This window comes from Mustela erminea, chromosome 13, assembly GCF_009829155.1.
Source record: "Mustela erminea isolate mMusErm1 chromosome 13, mMusErm1.Pri, whole genome shotgun sequence".
Lineage (NCBI taxonomy): Eukaryota > Metazoa > Chordata > Mammalia > Carnivora > Mustelidae > Mustela > Mustela erminea.
The window spans coordinates 68,927,709-68,948,313 of record NC_045626.1 but is presented as its reverse complement, the minus strand read 5'-3'; the positions used below and the strand labels follow the sequence as shown (position 1 = coordinate 68,948,313).

Sequence of the window (20,605 nt, the reverse complement as noted above, 5' to 3'; positions counted from 1 at the left end):
ACCACTATTTTAATCCCAGACCATTTTCGTGTCCCCCCAAAGAAAACCTGCACATGTTTGCAGTCACTCCTTGATCCCCCCTCTTCCATCCCCTGGCAGTCACTAATATGGATTCATATAGTATGTGCCCTTTTTACAATGTGTGTCTGGCTTCTTTCATTAAGCATATGTTTTCACTAGGTTCATCCATGTTGTGGCCTGTAGTGGTACTTCATTATATTTGATGAATAATATTTCATTGTTTGGTTACAGCACATTTTGTTTATCCATTCATTAATTGATTGACATTTAGATTGTTTCTGCCCTTTGGTTATTATGACTAATGCTTTGGTGAACATTCATGTGCACATTTTTGTTTGAACATATTTTCAGTCCTCCTAGATGTGTCTCCTTAGGAGTGGAATTTGCTGGGTCATATGGCAACTCAATGTTTAACTTTTTGAAGAACTGCCAAACTGTTTTCCACAGCAGCTGCACCATTTTACATTCCCATTAGCAATATGTGAGGGTTCCATTTTCTCCACATCCTCTTCAACACTTGTTATTGTCTCTTTTTGTGGTTATTATTATAGCCACCCTGGTGGTTGCAAAGTGGCATCTAATTGTAGTTTTTATTTTCATTTCCCTAATGACTGATGATGTTGAACATCTTTTCATGTGCATATTGGCCATCTGTGTGTCTTTGGAGAAATGTCTATTCAGATCCTTTGTCTGTTTTGTAATTGAGTTATTTGTTAACACGCACAGTTTTGCATGTAAATATTAAAAGAGTTTGCAGATTGCCTGAAGCCCTTGAAGTAACTGAGAGTGAGCTGAACTGCAAAATCTGGGGCAATGCCAGTAACTCCCTGATCTGAATGAGGTTGGATTTGGACATGCTGAAGTGCAGAGTAATTGTCCCTTTGAAACTGCTGACCATTCAGAGTTTCTCTCAGCTCCAACCACTACTGATCATGCACAGGTGGCATGGCCATTGTCAGGTAAAAGGGTACTACAGTATTATTTGAAATGTGATAAGACCACTAGGAGGTCCTGACATCTGAGAGCTACTCTGGTGGTTGTCTGGTCACAGTCAAGGAGTAGAGGAGTCCGTGGTGGTTTGGAATACTCCAGACTTGTGATATTGGGCACCTGCTTGGGGTGGCAGAGCTACCAGTGCACCTATGCCTCTTTTGACTCCAGAGCATTTGGCATACCCAGACCATCTTACACATATAATTAAAAAATAAAACAGGGGCGCCTGGATGGCTCAGTTGGGTAAGCATCCAACTCTTGATTTTGGCTTAGGTCATGATCTCAGGGTTGTGAGATCAAGCCCTGCATCTGACTCTGCATTGTGTGTGGAACCTCTCCCTTGAGGTTAAGCATCTACCTTTAGCTCAGATCATGATCTCTGGGTCCTGGGATCAAGTGTCACGTCGCTCCCTGTTTGGTGGGGAATCTGCTGCTTCCATTCCCTCTGCCCCTCTCCACCTCTTCCCAACTTGTGCTCTCTGCTCTTTCTCATGCTCTCTAAAATAAATAAATAAAAATAAATAAAAAAAAAAAAAGAAATTGTATCTGTCCCTCTCCTTCTGCCCCTCCCCCTCTCTTTAAAAGAAAGTTTTTACAAAGAAAAGAGACGCTTTAATTTTCAATGTTTCTGATGTTTTAAGTTACAGTAAACTAAATGAGTATTGATTATTACTTTTTCACTTTACTAAGCATGTGTACCAATAGTAAGAGTGTTTTTAATGTGATAAAATTTTTTTTTTTTTTTTTAAGATTTTATTTATTTATTTGACAGAGAGAAATCACAAGTAGTCGGAGAGGCAGGTAGAGAGAGAGAGAGGGAAGCAGGCTCCCTGCTGAGCAGAGAGCCCGATGCGGGACTCGATCCCAGGACCCTGAGATCATGACCTGAGCCGAAGGCAGCGGCCTAACCCACTGAGCCACCCAGGCGCCCGTAATGTGATAAAATTTTAAAAATTCACAGATAATTGTGATTTTCCCATTGATTATTATGACCATTTTTCATAGTATCAGCTTGCATTTTTATTGTTCTGCTTTACTGTACCAAACAAGGGTTGTCTGCATTTTCCTCCAGCATTTTATTTGTTGGTAGAATTCGTGTCCTTAATAAAAAAATGTCCACGGGGCGCCTGGGTGGCTCAGTGGGTTAAGCCGCTGCCTTCGGCTCAGGTCATGATCTCAGGGTCCTGGGATCGAGTCCTGCATCGGGCTCTCTGCTCAGCAGGGAGCCTGCTTCCTCCTCTCTCTCTCTCTCTGCCTGCCTCTCTGCCTACTTGTGATCTCTGTCAAATAAATAAATAAAATCTTTTAAAAAAAAAAAATGTCCAAAATGCAGAATCTTTACATTTAACTAAAAGGAATTATTCAGTTAGACTAATGCACACCATTCCCCTTTTACTTCAGACTTATAACAGATAAAGAGCATTTCTAGCATTAGGGGCCTGAAACTCTCTGACAGTTAAATAAAATCTTAAAAAAAAGAAAGAAAGAAAGAAAAAGGATAGGTTTCCTTTTCCAAAGATTAGAAGGACTGGGGGATGAGGAATGAGATATGATAATCCTCACAATTAGAAACCAAATAGAGGCATATTCCTGAGAATAATTGAGTAATTCACTCATTTAATAAGTATTTTAATAAAGTATGTAGAAATTAAGATGGGAGACATTACAGTATAGATAACACAGATTTTTCTTATTGATTTAGAAATAAGAAAAGATTTAGCCAAATACCAAACTTTAAATATGCAAGGAAAAAGGTATATTTTGGGGAGCAAATACCTTGAACAGGTGAGAGGAAATGTAATCCATGGTATGAGTGGGTAGTTTAGCCTTAGTTAAGAGCAGAGATAGTTCATGCATGGTAGTAAAGAGAGAAAAAAGAATATAAGACTACAGACAGAGCCAAGTCGTCCTGTTTGGAAGTAGAAAGATAAGGCAGCACTCTTGTTTTTAGTTTTTTTCAGGGAAATAATAAGGATGGTCATTAGTGAAGGTGAAGAGAAAGTAGGGGCTGTTTATAACTGAAGGAGTAAAAAGTTACGGAACAGCCATCACAGACTTATAAATTACATTGACTCAAAATATGGTGAAAGGATTGCTAAAAATTGCAAGGGGTTTGGGGTGCCTGGGTGGCTCAGTTAGTTGTTGGGTGTCTACCTTCTGCTCAGGTTCCTTGCTCAGCAGGAAGCCTGTTTCTTCCTCTCCCACTCCCCTGCTTGTATTCCCTCTCTCGCTGTCTCTCTGTTAAATAAATAAATAAAATCTTAAAAAAAAAAATTGCAAGGGGTCTTGAGGTCATAAATTCAAGGTATGTTGATCAGAAAATCTCCTTGTAGGCCTATTCAATTCTTTTAATATATCAGTAAATAGGAAGGCATTATTTTACTGGTTTACATTTTTTAAAGTAAGTCCTTTATGGAAACTAAGGGGGGGAAGGAAATTATGGAGGTATGCATATGGGGAAAAGGATGGACCATGAGATCTAAATAAGATAAAAAGGAAGAAAGCACTTGAAGAGCCTTAATGTGCAGTAGAAAGAGGGTAAAGTTAGTGAACCAGCCATCCCAGGTATTTGAAGTCTTATCAAACTGAACAGTTAAGAAGGAATTTGCTAGAATTTGGGAAGTGGTGGTCAGATGATGAGACTACTGAAATACATGTTTTAGTAGTCCAGTAATAGTTAATGATGAATTTTAGAGCCTGGCCACAGACAGGGGTTGGTGAAGTTGAGCAGAAAACAAGATATTAATGAAAAGCTTAAAGAAGCAAGTGGCTGGATCAGGTACCAGGCAGGTTATCTCTGGAGATATTGAACATACTCTTAAAAATAATGGGAAATGTGGTGGAGAGAAGTGCAGTTAGGCAGATTAAAGGACATGACCAGCGCAGTCAAAGGAAATATGCGTACTGATTAGATTAGACTTGGTAATCAGCTACACTGATAATCTATTCACAATAAGTTCTATTTAATACTTTCTTCTTTGAAATGATTTTTTTTGTGTGTGTGTGTGTGTGTCTGTACTATAAACTACACTGTTCTGTGAGGAGTTTGTAGAGAGGTACCTTTGCAGGTGTAAGGTGGGGGGGTCCACTGACCATCATTAAATTTTTCTTTGTTCACTGATCAACCTAGGGTTGGAACTATGTTGTAAAGAAGTCAAAGCTGTTTAACGAGGAATTAGGGCTAAATGAAGTACAGAGGTTTCTTTCAACCTAAATAAATTCTCCACAGTTAACTTTGGTTTTTACTAAGCCCTTTTTCCCCCTATTAATTGGTATCACAGTACCTTTAAAAGGACACATAACTTTGGAACTTGTTTTTTGAAACAATTAGGAAGTTCTAAGTGGAAACTATTTGGGGTGAGAAGCATAAAACAGTAATTTTAATTGTGAAAGTAATATATGTTCATTTTGGGAAATACAGAAAAGCTTCCCTCTCTTCCTACCCACATTGTTTCTGAAAAGAGCCTTTATTAAGTTGCTTAAATTTCCTTGTTTCTCCCCCAGTGTGTACATTTTTAATGGTTAGAACTAGTCAGTGCACATAGTTCTATAGCTTGCTTTTTCTTGTTAGCATTTTTTAAAGATTTTTTATTTTTAAGCAATCTCCACACCCAAGGTGGGGCTGGAGCCCACACCCTGAGATCAAGAGTCATACACTCTAAGGAAGGACTGAGCCACACAGAGGCCCCTCGTGTTAGCATTTTAATGCTGATGTCTCTGTGCTTTTGCCAGTCTTTTTTGTAAGCATTACTTCTGATACATACACTTAACCATTCGGTTATTCAGCAAGTTAATAAGTATTGCTTGGGTATATAGAACAATGACTCAGCATGTTCTTAGTGAGGAGAATTCTGGTTTCTTTCTAATAAGGAGCACAGATTCTTTTAAAAACTTTTATTGTGATAAAATATACATAACAGAATTTACCATTTAACCATTTTTAGGTGTACTATTTGGTAGTATTAAGTATATTCACAGTGTGTGCAACTATCACCACTATGTGTTTCCAAAGCTTTATCATTACACGGAACAGAAACTCTATACCCATTAAACAGTAACTTCCCATTCCCCCTTCATCCTAGCTCCTGGTAACCTCTGATCCACTTTTTATCTCTGTGAATTTATCTATTGTAGATCTTCTCTTTTTTTTTTTTTAATTAAGACAGCATTCACCCATTTTTATTGTTGTTGTTGTTTTTTTAGTTTTTAAGTAGGCTCCACACCTATCATGAGTTCAAGAGACACACACTGGGGCACCTGGGTGGCTCAGTCGTTAAGCTTCTGCCTTCGGCTCAGGTCATGATCCCAGCATCCTGGGATCAAGCCCTACATTGGGGGTCCCTGCTTAGCGGGAAGCCTGCTTCCCCTCTCCCACTCCCCCTGCTTGTGTTCCCTCTCTTGCTGTGTCTCTCTCTGTCAAATAAATAAATAAAATCATAAAAAAAAAAAAAAGACACACACACTACCAGCTGAGCCAGCCAGGAACTCCTGTTGTAGATGTTTTCTATTAATGGAATCATAAAATAAATGACACTTTGTGGAAACATAGGATCTTTTTTCCAATTTTTTTATTGTAGTAAAATACACATAATAAAATTTATCATCTTAACCATTTTTAAGTGTATAGGTCAGTGGTATTAGGTACATTCATACTGTCGTGCAGCCATTACCACCATCCATCTCCAGAACTCTTCATTTTGCAAAACTGAAACTCTTGTATCCATTAAACAGTTAACTCAGGGGTTCCTGGGTCACTTAGTGGGTTAAAGCCTCTACCTTTGGCTCAGGTCATGATCCCAGGGTCCTGGGATCAAGCCCCCGCATCAGGCTCTCTGCTCAGCAAGGGAGCCTGCTTGCCCCTCTCTCTCTCTCTGCCTGCCTCTCTGCCTGCCTGTGATCTCTTTCTGTCAAATAAATAAAATCTTTAAACAAACAGTAACTCACCGTTCCCTCCTTTCCCATACTTCTGGCAACCACAGTTCTACTTTCTGTCTCCGTGATTTTGACTCTTCTAAGTACCTCATATGACTGGAATCCTACAGTATTTGTCTTTTTTCACCTAGTTTATTTCACTTAGCATAATGTCCCCAAGGGTCATCCATGCTGTGGTATGTGTTAGAATTTTCTTCCTTTTTAAGACTGAATACTCCATGATATGCATGTATCACATTTTGTTTATCCATTTATTTGTGGCTGTATATTTGGGTTATTTCCATGTTTTAGCTGTTGTAAATAATGGAAATATTAACATGGGTGTACAGATATTTCTTTCTTTTTTTTTTTTTTTAAAGATTTTATTTATTTATTTATTTGACAGACAGAGATCACAAGTAGGCAGAGAAGCAGGCAGAGAGAGAAAGGGAAGCAGGCTCCCTGCTGAGCAGAGAGCCCGATGCGGGGCTCGATCCCAGGACCCTGAGATCATGTCCTGAGCCGAAGGCAGCGGCTTAACCCACTGAGCCACCCAGGCACCCCAGATATTTCTTTAAGACCCTGCTTTCGGTTTTTATGGCTATATACCCAGAAATAGAATTGCTGGATCATATGGTAATTCTGTTTTTAATTTTTTGAGGAATAGCCATAGTGTTTTCCACGGCAGCTGTGCCATTTGACTTTCCTACCGAAAGTACAAAAGTACACTAAGGTTCCAGTTTCTCCACCTCCTCAGCAACACTTGTTACTTTCTGTTTTTTGTTTCTTTATTTTGTTTTTATAGTAGCCATGTGAATGGGTATAAGGTGGTATTTTGTAGTTTGGATTTGGATTTTTGTAATTAGTGATGTTGAGCATTTTTTCATGTTGTTTTTGGCCACTTGTATCTCTTTGGAGAAATGTCTATAAAGTTCTTTGCCCATTCTTTTTTTTTTTTTAAAGATTCTATGTATTTGACAGAGAGCGGAAGCAAGGAGAGCAGGAGGGAGAGGGAGAAGGCAGGCTGCCCTCCCCAGCAGGGAGCCCAATGGGGAATTTGACCCTGGGATCATGACCTGAGCTGAAGGCAGATGCTTAACTGACTGAGCCACCCAAGCTCCCCTCCTTTGCCCATTTTTGAAATGGACTGTTGTTGAGTTTTAGATTTTTTTTGTTTGTTTTTAAGATTTTATTTTTTTATTTGACAGAGAAAGCACAAGCAGAGGGAGGGGCAGAGGGAGAGGTAGAGGGAGAAGTAGGCTCCTTACTGGCAAGGAGCCCACTGCAGGGCTTCATCCCAGGACCCTGGAATCATGACCCGAGCCAAAGGCAGACGTTTAACTCAGCCACCAGGGTGTCCCAAGTTTTAGGAGTTTTCCATATATGCTGGATATTGATCCCTTAGATACATGATTTGCAAATATTTTCTCCCATTCTGTGAATTGCCTTTTTATTCTGTTTAGTGTCTTTTGATGAACAAAATTTTAAAATTTTCATGAAGTCTAATTTGTCTATTTTTTTCTTTTGTTGCCTTTGCGTTTGATGTTTTATCTAAAAAATCATTCCCAGAAATGTAGTATTTAAAGGAGGGAAGAAGCTACCAAGTGGGTTCTGGCTTTAAGAGTCTCTGAAGTGGTCTGAATTGTCACATAGTACTACCACGGCCCCTACTTTTCTACTCTTCACATCAGCTAGGATGTCATGAGTACATCTCATTGAGCAGTGGCAGGAAAACATGACTGAATGGTGGTCTAAGGACACACAGAGGTCAGAATCAGCAAGCTGTGACTTGTTTCTGTGGAAATGGTGTAGTGGTCTGGCTGGCCATTCCACTCTTGGTGTCAGTCACCAGGTTGATTCCCCTGGTAGTCTCTGTAGCACCTGGTTATTTGATATCCATGCTCCCAGTTGCTCCTCAGAAGTGCTGTGTGGTGTAGTCATGGGGGAAGTTTTTAAAGAGGAACAGCGCTCTCAATATGGGAGTGGGTCCTGGGCAAAAGCCCAGGAAAATTACTTGTCTTTTCTTAGCACTACCAGCTCTGCAGAGGCATTTTTCAGTGAGATTCTTTTTTTAAAAGGACAGTTATATTATGACTAGACCATAGATTTCTTGAGGGCAGGAACCAGAACTTTGTCTAATTTATTTTTATCATTGAGCATAGTCCTTGGCATTCTCCAAATGTTTCCCGAACTGCTCTGACAATTAACATCAAGTGGCTCAGGACACAAACCTGATTTGTAAAAGTCAGTATTATGTATTATTCTAAATGGTATCATTTTGGTTTTATTACTTTAAACTGTAGTTGGTTTATCTTACATATGCTCTCTTGATGTTCCTCCTTTGGACCTCCTTTTTTTTTTTTTTTTTTTTTTTTTTTTTGGACCTCCTTTTCAAAGGAGACGTGAGATCATTGTTTTGTCAAGTATGAGCTAGGAGTTCTTAAATTCTTACGAAGTTTTCTCCTTAATTAGTTAAATCTTATCTTTTATTTTCTTTTTATACTCTACCTTCAGGATATTTTAGAGCTCTTTAGCTCAGCCTCAGGTAAAATCTGTATTAATGAGATTTTATAGATTCTGTATTAATAAGGATTTACTGACCACATGAAAACGAAGGCAAAACTCTGATTTTGAAAACTTTTCCCAAAAAGAAGGAAGGGCAGACAAAGTTACTCTATGTGCAAGTGAGGACCCTGGCTTAGTGAATGGCAGAGCTGAGTGTCAGACTAGTTCTTGTTCCAGATTTTTCCTTTCACTGTATTATACTTGAAATCTACAGCCCTTAACTGAGATTTGTCCAATCTGAAGATTTTTTTTTTTAAGATTTTTAAAATTTATTTGACAGACAAGGAGCACAAGTAGGCCGAGAGGCAGGCAGGAGGGGGTGGGGAGGGATGTCTGTTTGAGTTGTATAGTTCTAAGTCTGGCTATCAGATCTATCAACCCACGCACATTTATGAGGTGTTCTTCAGGTTCCTGGCCCTGTGCTGAGTAAGGCACCTGGAAGCTGGGACCAAGGATGGAGACACACAAACAGCTCACTGAAATGTGTTAAGCACATTGGCTTGGGAGTTGGGAAGCTTTGCCTCTGACTGGATCTGATCAAATGACCTGACTACTCTTAACCCTTAATCTAACACCCCAGGGGATGCTAACAATGGTATGGTAGTACACTCCGCAGAGGTAGGTTATGAAGATTAAATGAGATAATTCATGTAAAGAATGCTGTGTGTTAGCTGACATTATTCATGGTAATAATAAATATTAAAAATGGCTCCTGATTTTAAAACTTTTGGTGAAAATCTGATTTTGCCTGAATCAAATTAAGTGTATCCCATTCTGGATTTTCTCATACACAGTTCTGATGTTGCACCTACTATGCCTTCAAAGAATGATGGCCATTCAGAAAGGGAAGTTGTGACTCATTCATTAAGCAAATTAACCAAGTACCTGCTGATTACATAGCTCTGTGGGGAATATAAAAAAGGATGACTTTTTTTTATATTTTGTGAGATCTTTGTGTACCTTGTGAGATCTGACAGTGAGGGTAAGATTAATATTTTTCAAGCTCTTAAGTCTGCTGGCACTGTGCTAGTGCCTTATTGTTTTATCTCTTTAATTCTTATAAACTGTCCTGGGAGAAAGGTAATAGCCCATTTTACACATAGGAGTAAAATAAAAGCTCAGAAAATAATGTCTAAAGTTAACCAAGTAAGTGGCAGAGCTGAGATTTGAACCCAAAGCCGTCACATTCCTCTGCTATGCTAGTTTTGGTTTTTTGTGTTTTCTTTAAAGATTTTATTTATTTTAGAGAGAGTGTGGGCACGTGAGCTCTGGCACAAGCAGGGGTGAGGTGCCCCATAAAGAACATTTTAAGATCGTGATAGAAAGGATGATAAAAGGCAGCTCTCGGATGACCCGTGAAAGTTTGTACCGTTGATCATGCAAATGCTGCTTTACCTTTTCCTATGAAACCTGGTAAGCTTTAAGGAAAAGCTCTGAAGGGGTGCCTGGGTGGCTTAGTCAGTTAAGCATCTGCCTTCAGCTAGGGTTGTGATCCCAGGGTCCTGGGATTGAGTCCCACATGGGGCTCCTTGCTCAGTGGGGAGTCTTCTCCCTCTCCCTCTACCCCTCCCCTCCCCCTGGCTCATTCTCTCTCTCACTCTTTCTTTCAAATAAATAAAATCTTTTAAAAAGGGGCGCCTAGGTGGTTCAGGGGGTTAAGCCTCTGCCTTCAACTCAGGTCATGATCTCAGGGTCCTGGGATCAAACCCTGCATCAGGCTCTCTGCTCAGTGGGGAGTCTGCTTCTTGCTCTCTCTCTCTACTTGTGATCTCTCTCTCTGTCAAATAAATAAAGTCTTAAAAAAAAAAAAAAGGAAAAGGATTGAAGTTTAAACCAAATCAAAGAAAAACCCTTTCTATGCAGAAGTACCTGAAGACAATGTGAAAAAGTAGGAATAGCTGATCCCAGAGTCCCCACTCAAATATGAAGGGCACAAGGAATCTAAGGCCTTTCTTCTGCTTCAGTCCCAGCCCTTGCTGCCTTACCATGCCCATATGCGCCCTGGGCTCCAGCAACCCTGAACCCAGCACAGTGCATTGTCCACTTCTGCTGTGTTCTATGTCTCCCCAGCATGCCTTGAAGTCATGCCCTCTATGCGTATTTCTGTCAGCACTCAGCAAGCTAGGCTGCCTTGTTTACTTATCTGTGTCCCCCTTTAGACTGAAACCCTTTATCTCTGTATCCTGAATGCTTGGCATATAAGATCTTTGGTAAATCTTTGAAGATAGTGTGCCTGAGTGGTTCATTCAGTTAAGCATCTGCCTGCCTTTGGCTCAGGTCATGATATCAGGGTCCTGGTTGGGCTCCCTGCTCAGCGAGGAACCTGCTTCTCCCTCTCCCTGTGCTCCTCCCTACAGCTTGTGCTTTCACTTCTATCTCAAATAAATAAATAAAATCTTAAAAAAAAAATCTTTGAAGGTAAGTGAGGGGTTAGTTGAGCAGATAGGGAGGTTAAAGGATGCCATAGAAAAGGAGCAGTGCTGCTCCAAAGAAAAGAGGCCAATCTCAGCTTCCTCTCTTCTTTTGGACTTGGAAGGTCATTCATGCCCATGCTCCTGTATTTGAGGGCCAGACCTCTCTTTAGGGACCTATCTAAACCACATTCAGACTCTAAAATTTTAGAGCCTGGTTTCTGTGTGTTCCAAGTTCCAATCAACTTACTTAGATTTCTTCCTACTCCAGTCTTCTGTGAGTGTGATGTAGACATTTTCAGAATGCAGTTCTCATCTCTGCCTACACGTGGTCCAGCAGCAGCCTAATGAGCAACACAGATGGGCTCGGGCAAGCTACAGTTCCTGGCAGAAGGCTTCCACATGAGGGCACGTGAACAAGCATGTGTCCACAGGAACAAGAACTCTTCTGGGTATCCTCTGAGATCGTGCTAGTCATTTATCACCCAAATTTATAATCTTCATCACTAGGATTAACTTAGATACCTCGGCATACGCTGGTCCAAGAATTCTTAGAGTTTAAAGGCACTAAGAAGGCAGATTTTGAATACCTGCAGTTCTCTAGAACCTGAGAACTGAATACAAGGATGCTACGAAGAGATTTCTTTATGAGGTCAAGTTCCTCAGGGTTTCCTGAAGGGATATGCAACTTTTGTGTTCTCCTCCTTGCTCAGTTCCTGTGAGGTAGTCCAAGCCAGCTCTGGGAAGGTAATAGGAGTGAGGATGCTGGGTCAGCTGATATCAGCTGGAAGCCGATATCAGCTTCCAGGCTCTGCATTCCTAAGGGATCATTAAGTATTGCAAACTGCTTTAGTCCCAGTACCACTTGTGCCAACCTGAACATCTCAAATTTAGGGATGTCTTTTGAAACTAAGTATGAATTTTTTTTTCTTTTTTCTTTTATTTATTTATTTATTTATTTATTCATTTGACACAGAGAGAGAGATCACAAGTAGGCAGAGAGGCAGGCAGAGAGAGAGAGAGAAGCAGGCTCCCTGCTGAGCAGAGAGCCTGATGCGGGGCTCAATCCCAGGACCCTGGGATCATGACCCGAGCCGAAAGCAGAGGCTTTAACCCACTGAGCCACCCAGGCGCCCCAATGAATTTGTTTAAGGATCAGTTTTGTCTTAGATGGACCAGAAGTGCTGACTGGTCTGAGATCTCAGCTGACTTGTCTGTCTCCCATCCCCCAAGTTTATCTGACCTCTTTGTACTATAGCTGGGGTTTGTACATTTGTACATTTTGAAGGACAGGCCCAGAGGTCGCTGTCCCTCCCAAACTCTGTGTTGTGTCATATTGCTTTGTGCTTTTGGTAGAGTTTAGAAGCTGGGTTTCCAAAACTTCATCAAAGAATTACCTCATGTGGAAGGTAGGGGCAATTATTTGAAAATACAGATTCTTGGGCACTGTCCAGATCCAAATCCTATTTAAATCACTGAGTGGGGGCTCCTGGGTGGCTCAGTCGGTTAAAGCCTCTGCCTTCGGCTCAGGTCACGATCTCAGGGTCCTGGGATCAAGCCCCGCGTCAGGCTCTCTGCTCAGCAGGGAGCCTGCTTCCTCCTCTCTCTCTGCCTGCCTTTCTGCCTACTTGTGATCTCGGTCTGTCAAATAAATAAAATTTAAAAAAAAGAAAATCAGTGAGGGGTCTAGGAGCCAGATTTCTTTCTTTCTTTCTTTTTCTTTTTTTTTTTTTAGATTGATTTTATTTATTTGAGAGAGAGAGACCACAAGTAGGCAGAGAGGCAGGCAGAGAGAGAGAGAAGCAGGCTCCCCGCCAAGGAGAGAGCCCGATGCGGGACTCGATCCCAGGACCCTGAGATCATGACCCGAGCCGAAGGCAGCTGCTTAACCCACTGAGCCACCCAGGTGCCCCTAGGAGCCAGATTTCTGAGAGGGTGCCTTGTTTAGGAAAAACAGGCAAGTTTGATGGAGCCCCTGGATAAGAATTCTTATAATTATCCATGTGTCTTCTTTAGCTCTTATTCCAGATTCCAGAGCCTCAGCTTGGCTGTGGTCTTTGTGACTTCCCTCCACACACAGAGCTGGTAGCCCCAAGCCTTAAATGTAGTTGGTGCTAGACATACATTGATTGAATGCATGAATGCATGAGTCACACTCACTTAAAAGAACACAAAAGTTAAAGCATTGTGCAATAAACTTGACAGAAAACAAAGACCAGTTATTTAATTTTGTAAAGCTACATGGTAAAGCATAACATGTAAAAGTGAAAAGAGTGCCAGTGTTGTGTTGGAAAGTCTGAATTTGGCGCTGGGTGGTGGCCTGGCCTTGGGCAGGTCCTCCAACCTCCCTGGCCTGATAGCCTCTTCTATAAAGTGGAGTGACAATCAGAGTGGAAATAGATGTGAATGTGCTTGAAAAGCAGAAAGTAGATTCAGATCAGGAGTGAAGAATTGTCCTGAGCAGGATGGCTGTGTGGTCAGGTTGAAGTTCATATTCTCTACCAGGACCAGGAGAAAGTTTTAGTAGGATGACAGCTCAGACATGCTCAGGACCTGCTTCCCTTTATTCTGTGCACTTCCTGAGCCAACCAGGGTCCTCTGGCCTCTAGCCACTGTCCCACTTCTGCTGGGTACAGGAGGATGTGGTCACATTCTCTCGTTCTGGCAGTGTTTAGTAGCTAGCCCCCAGGGAAGGTTGCTCATCTCTGCCATACTGCCTTGGCGTGGTAAGGTTCCTTTACATGAGGGTAGGGAGGAGGTGAGGAGAAAAGGCTCCATGGGTAGGTGCACAGCTCTAGGGCCCATGATGTGTTGCAAAGAGAGGTTTGTGAGCAGCCAGCCTGTTAATCAAAACCAGTCACACATGCCCACATGCACTCACTTCGCAAATATTTGAGTGCCTTCTAGGAGGAGGCTTTAGAGCCTGAGTAGGGACCACGTGGTCAGTCTACTAAGAATTAGAATGAGAGTTAATGTGGTCTGCTCGAAGTTGAAATGTGCAGGCCTGTCCAGTGTCTAACCTGCTGTAAGCCTGCTGCTATCTGCAAACTGATCTGTCCTCTGACCATTCCCACCCTCACACCTGCCTTGATCCTGACTGTCCCCTTAAGCCTTCTGTCCCTTAGGATTATGAGCCATGCAGAGCCTTGTTGGGCCCGGGGGGGTGGGTAATGAACCAGGATAAGGGGTGTCTGTGTACATCTACCCAGTAGCAGTGGCCCCCTCCTACCTTGGTGGACCCTCTGGTGTCACTGAGGGTATTGGTGACCCCCTGGGTCACTGTATTATCTCATAGGGCCACCTTTGCAGCCCTGTAGAAAGCATGACACCCTCACTTTTCAGGTGAGAAAAGAGATTGTAGTCATCAAGGTATCTACTCAGAGTGGTGGTTGATTTCCAGAATTTGGGGAAAACTGGAACACTGAGAAATGTTTTTGATTTTTATTTTTTTTTTTTTAAAGATTTCATTTATTGGAGAGAAAGAGAGTGCACACAGCTGTACATGCGCACCTGAAATGGGTAGGGGCAAAGGGAGAGGTAGAAGCAGATGCCCTGCTGAGCAGAGAGCCTGTGGCAGCTCAGGTCTCCATTCCAGGACTCTAGGGTCATGACCTGAGCCGAAGGCAGATGCTTAGCTGACTAAGCCACCCAGGCGCCCCAGAGGTTGTTGTTTTTGTTTTTGTTTTCACATGCACGATTGCTCTTGTTTTTGTCTGATTTCATAATAATACATGTAAAAATGTCAGTTTTGTAAATGCGGAGGACTAAGAAAATATGTCACTACCTCTAAGCCCCCACCAATACATAGTCACTATAAACAGTTTTAAAACAGGTGTGTTTCGGCAGGGATGTCCACTATCACCACTGCTATTCAACATAATACTAGAAGTCCTAGCCTCAGCAATCAGACAACAGAAAGAAATAAAAGGCATTGAATCGGCAAAGAAGTCATCAAACTCTCACTCTTTGCAGATGATATGATACTTTATGTGGAAAACTTAAAAGACTGCACTCCCAAACTGCTAGAACTCATTTAAAGTGTCAGGATATAAACGCACAGAAATCAGTTGCATTTCTATACACCAACAGCAGGAGAGAAGAAAGAGAAATTGAGTCAATCCCATTTACAATTGCACCCAAAACCATAAGATACCTAGGAACAGACCTAACCAAGGAGGCAAAGAATCTGTACATCTGTACTCAGAAAACTAGAAAGTACTCATGAAGGAAATTGAGGAAGACACAAAGAAATGGAAAAACGTTCCATGCTTATGGATTGTAAGAACAAGTATTGTGGAAATGTCTATGCTACCTAAAGCAATCTACACATTTAATGCAATCCCTATCAAAATACCATCAATTTTTTTCAAAAAAATGGAACAAATAATCCTAAAATTTATATGGAACCAGAAAAGACCCCGAATAACCAGAGGAATGTTGGAAAAAGAACCCCAAAGTTAGTGGCATCACAATTCTAGACTTCAAGCTATATTACAAAAGCTGTAGTCATCAAGACATCAAGACAGTGTGGTACTGGCACAAAAACAGACACATGTATCAGTGGAATAGAATAGAGAGCCCAGAAATAGACCCTCCACTCTATGGTCAACTAATCTTCGATAAAACAGGAAAGAATGTCCAATGGAAGAAAGACAGTCTCTTCAACAAATGGTGTTGAAAAAATTGAACAGCCTCATGCAGAAGGATGAAACTGGACCATTTCCTTACACTACACACAAAAATAGACTCAAAATGGATGAAAGACCTCAACATGAGACAGGAATGCATCAACATCCTTGAGAACACAGGCAGCAACCTCTTCACCCTCAGCTGCAGCAACTTCTTCCTAGAAACATCGCCAAAGGCAAGGGAAGCAAGGGCAAAAATGAACTATTGGGACTTCATCGAATCAAAAGCTGTTGCAGAGCAAAGGAAACAGTCAACAAAACAAAAGACTGCTGACAGAATGGGAGAAGATACTCGCAAATGACATACCAGATAAAGGACTAGTATCCAAATCTATAAAGAACTTACCTAATTCAACACCCAAAGGACAAATAATCCAATCAAGAAATGGGCAAAGGACTTGAACAGACATTTCTGCAAAGAAGCCATCCAGATGGCCAACAGACACATGAAAACGTGCTCCACATCACTCAGCATCAGGGAAATACAAATCAAAACCACAATGAGATAACCACCTCACACGAGTCAGAATGGCTAAAATTAACAAGCCAGGAAACAACAGATGCTGGCGAGGATGCAGAGAAAGGGGAACCCTCCTACACTGTTGGTGGGTATGAAAGCTGGTATAGCCACTCTGGAAAACAGCATGGAGGTTCCTCAAAAAGTTGAAAATAGAGCTACCCTACGACCCAGCAATCGCACTGTTGGGTATTTACCCTAAACCTACAAATGTAGTGATCCAAAGGGGCATATGCACCCAAATATTTATAGCAGCAATGTCCACAATAGCCAAACTATGGAAAGAACCTAGATGTCCATCAACAGATGAATGGATAAAGAAGATGTGATACACACACACACACACACACACACACACACACACACACACACACAATGGAATACTATGCAGCCATCAAAAGAAATGAAATCTTGAATTTGCAACAATGTGGATGGAACTAGAGGGTATTATGCTGAGCGAAGTAAGTCAGAGAAAGACAAGTATAATATGATCTCCCTTGATATGAGGAATTTGAGAGGCAGAGTGGGGAGTTTGGGTGTTAGGGAAGGAAAAAACGAAACAAGATGGGATCGGGAGGAAGACATACCATAAGAAACTCTTAATCTCATGAAACAAACAGGGTTGCTGCAGGGAGGAGGTGTGTGGAGAGGGTGGTTGGGTTATGGACATTGGGGCGGGTATGTGATACGGTGAGTGCTGTGAAGTGTGTAAGCCTAACGGTTCACAGACCTGTACCCCTGGGGCCAATAATACATTATATGTTAATAAAAATAATAATTAAAATTGTCGCCTGGGTGGCTCAGTGGGTTGAGCCTCTGCTTTCGGCTCGGGTCATGGTTTTGGGGTCCTGGGATCGGGCCCCACATCGGGCTCTCTGCTCGGCGGGGAGCATGCTTCCCCCTCTCTCCGCCTGCCTCTCTGCTTACTTGTGATACTTCTCTCTCTCTCACACAAATAAATAAATAAATAATCTTTAAAAAGTAATAATAATTTAAAAACAAAGAAAAGAAAAAAAACAAAAAACCAGGTGTGTTTTTCCACATTTTAAAAGACATTTTCTAATATTTATATTTCATTATTTTAACTAATTAATATTATACATACATTTTACAGTTTTTTTAAACGTTCTTATAAAAGTAATAACCTGCTTGTCATAAAACATTAAAACAGGATGAGAATATAAAATTCGAAGTTCCGCATTCCCTAATCCCAGAAATAATTGTTGATAGTTTAGTGTGTGCCTTCTAGACGTTTTCTTTGCCTCTGTGTGTGTGTGTGTGTGTGTGTATGTATATATGTGTATATCCTTTTATATATTTTGTATTTTACCCAAATAAGTTTAGACACATACTTTTATGCATCCTCACCTGTTTTTTTTTAATTCCTTTTATTGTGGAAATGTACAAGCACACACAAAAATAAGCTAATGGGATAAGCCCCCATTCATCATTTAGTTCCAACAACCTCCACCTTCCCTGTTCTTAGTCTTTTCTCTCCATTTTCACTTCTCCCCCTGGAGTATTTTAAAGCAAATCCCAGGCATCATTCCTTCATAAATATTTAAGTATATATTTCTTGGGGTGCCTGGTGGCTCAGTTGGCTAACCGTTTGCCTTTGGCTCAGGCCATGATGCTGGGGTCCTGGGATGGAGCCCCGCATTGGGCTCCCTGCTCAGTAGGGAGCCTGCTTCTCTCTCTCCCTCTGCCTCTCCTTCCTGCTTGTGCGCTCTCTCTCTCTCTCTCAAGTAAATAAATAAAATCTTTTTTAAAAAAATATTTCTAGCAGGTGAGTATTTTTTAAATTATGCAATACCATTGTCATACTCAATAAAATTAACAGTAATTCCTCAAGATAACTAATACCCAGACTAAATCTAATTTGAACAGTCATCTCACAAGTGTCTTTTTACAGGTGGTTGTTTTGAACCTGGTTCCGGTGAGATCCACACACTTTCAGTGGTCGGTATGTCTCAAGTCTCAATTTAGAACTCCACATCCCACTATTCAGTTTTTAAGAACTTGGATTATTTGTATTTAAAAGATCTTGTATTCTGGAGATTGTCTTCTGGAGTTGTTAAACACGTCCTTCTATGCCCCATATTTTCTGTAAATGGGTAATTTATTTTGGAGACATCATTAGAGTCCATGGTTTTTTTGGTTTTTTTAAAAGATTTTATTTATTTATTTGACAGAGATCACAAGTAGGCAGAGAGGCAGGCCGGGGGGCGGGGGAAGGAGGCTCCCTACTGAGCAGAGAGCCCGACGTGGAGCTCCATCCTAGGACCCTGAGATCATGACCTGAGCCAGAGGCAGAGGCCTTAACCTGCTGAGCACCCAGGTGCCCCTAGAGTCCATGTTTTAAGAGTGCTTTATTGTTGGTGATATGTACTTCCTATTGCATCACATCAGGAGACTATCATTAAGATTGATCAGTGAACCTGACTTTATGATTGTCTTTCCACTTCTGTATGCACAGTCCTTAATGTTAAAGGTTTTTTTTATTTATTTGAGAGAGAGTAAGAGAGAGAGATCATGGGCAGCAGGGAAAGGTGGAGGGAGAAGCAGATTCTCTACTGAACAGGGAGCCTGATGAGGGACTTGATCCTGGGACCCTGGGACCCTGGGATCATGACCTGAGCTAAAGACAGATGATTAACTGACGGAGCCACCCAGGTACCCAGTCCTTAATTTTAAAAGATAAACATATTTTAAAGAAGCTCGCACAGGTCAGGACTTGAGCTGGAATGACATGTGAAGGCCATAACATGTCCCTCAGAAGCAGCCTCTATCCTAAGAAGAAGAGAACAGTTGTATGTAGAGAGGAAGAAGCCCTGGGTCAGGGAGAAGGTCTTGGAGCTAAGGCTAGTGAGGCACTGGTGCTGCCAGCAGCCAGCTGCCCTTCAGGGACATTATGTAAAATGATGTAACTGAGTGAAAAAGTGGCAGTGAGCCGGTCTCCTCTCCCTGCCCAAGTCACAGAGCTGCTGTGGTGGTGAGGGATGCTCGTGAGTCCAGAGTTCTGAGTTGGTGGTGTGTAGGAAGGCTTGCTTGTTGGTCTGAGAAGACTGGCTTTTTGGTCCTTCACATCTTCAAACTTTGGAAGCTGACATCAGAGCGGTCTTTTGACACTCCAGTGGTGAGTCCCACACTTACTGTAGGGGCTGCCCACTTTGGAAGGAGCAGATGAGATGACCTGGAGTAGCACAGTATCAGAGCTAGAAGGAGACAACTAGGAGACAGTTTACAGATGAGGAAACTGTGGCCCACAGAGGAGAAGGGAGGTTCTTAAAACATCTGCCAAGCTGGAGGCTTAGCTGAAGCCAGCATCCAAGCTGGTGGTTCTCTGGCTGTGATAACCAGCCAGCACTTCCCGCTTAGAATTTCTAAGATGGTGGGGGTGGTCCGACCAAGCTCTTCACAGATTCTTAATCTGCACCCAGAATTTCTGGGTGTCCTTGGTGTTGGTCTTGTCTACATTCTTGTTAGTTCCTGGCGCGTTCTTTGATTTGGAGGCAGTATTGAACAGCGGTCCGTTTCTCTCAGCATTTGGTGGCCAGCTTGATCTGTGGCGGTGCAGTAGTTTGAATACAGACTGGATATCATGAGTTCCCGGTCTCAGTTCCACATTAGTCAGTTAGAGGAGACGTCTTGGGCTGCAGTTTCCTGAAGAAACTGGACCAGATCAAGTTTGCCTAAAGCATTATATGAATTGCCACATGGTTCTGTGCGAGGATAAACAGCTTTTCTGTCATTATGTATTTGTATTTATTTTTCACTTACAGTAACTAATAACTGTTTTTTTATGTATAGCAGTGACATAAGCCTTCTGGTCTAAGCAGATTCACCCGCCAGTATAGAGGCAGTCCAAAGTTAGAGGACAGTCTGTGAACATTTAGTTTTATTGAGCACATATTACCTGGGTTGGTTATCCTGGGAGAATGTAAAGACATGTGAGAAAAGGTTTCATTTCCTTTGGAGAGCCATCTGCATGGAGGATGTTCTGCTTTTGTGCAGTATGTTTTGCGTGGTACTTTCTAGGCTATTGATGAAAGTTTTTGAGTCATTGTTCTCTGGGTAATGCCCCATGAGTATCATCCTCTGCAGCCTCTGCAGAGTCTGTGTAAAGGTTCAGTCATCTGAACTTCTGGAGTTGAGAGAAGATTAGGGTATTGCCATGGAAGCTGGGGAGAGTGGTCTGCAGAAATGAATAACCAAGGCCTCTCTGCCTTTCAGGATTTTCCTGGGGAGAATCTTCAGTCAGTTTGCCGACAGCCAAGGATGGCGAGCAAGGGGCCCTCGGCCTCTGCCTCCCCTGAGAACTCCAGTGCAGGGGGGCCCAGCGGTAGCAGCAATGGTACTGGCGAGAGTGGAGGACAGGACAGCACCTTCGAGTGCAACATCTGCCTGGACACAGCCAAGGACGCTGTCATCAGCCTGTGTGGCCACCTCTTCTGGTCAGTACCCCTGCCACCACCCCCAGAAGACACATGGCCATGTTT

At 41.9% G+C, this 20,605-nt stretch overlaps 1 protein-coding gene across 2 annotated transcripts in view; it reads left to right on the top strand.

Moving 5' to 3' along the window:
- The window catches only part of RNF185 (ring finger protein 185), a 38,528-nt gene that overhangs the window by 4,923 nt on the left and 13,000 nt on the right, over window positions 1–20,605 (top strand). The window contains exons 2-3 of one of the 2 annotated variants that reach the window (XM_032309922.1): window positions 18,019–18,069; window positions 20,340–20,560. In XM_032309922.1, the coding sequence (XP_032165813.1) occupies window positions 20,385–20,560 (176 nt within the window). In that variant the 5' untranslated portion in view covers window positions 18,019–18,069; window positions 20,340–20,384. The remainder of the gene's footprint in view (window positions 1–18,018; window positions 18,070–20,339; window positions 20,561–20,605) is intronic. The other variant, XM_032309923.1, reaches the window with a different exon arrangement.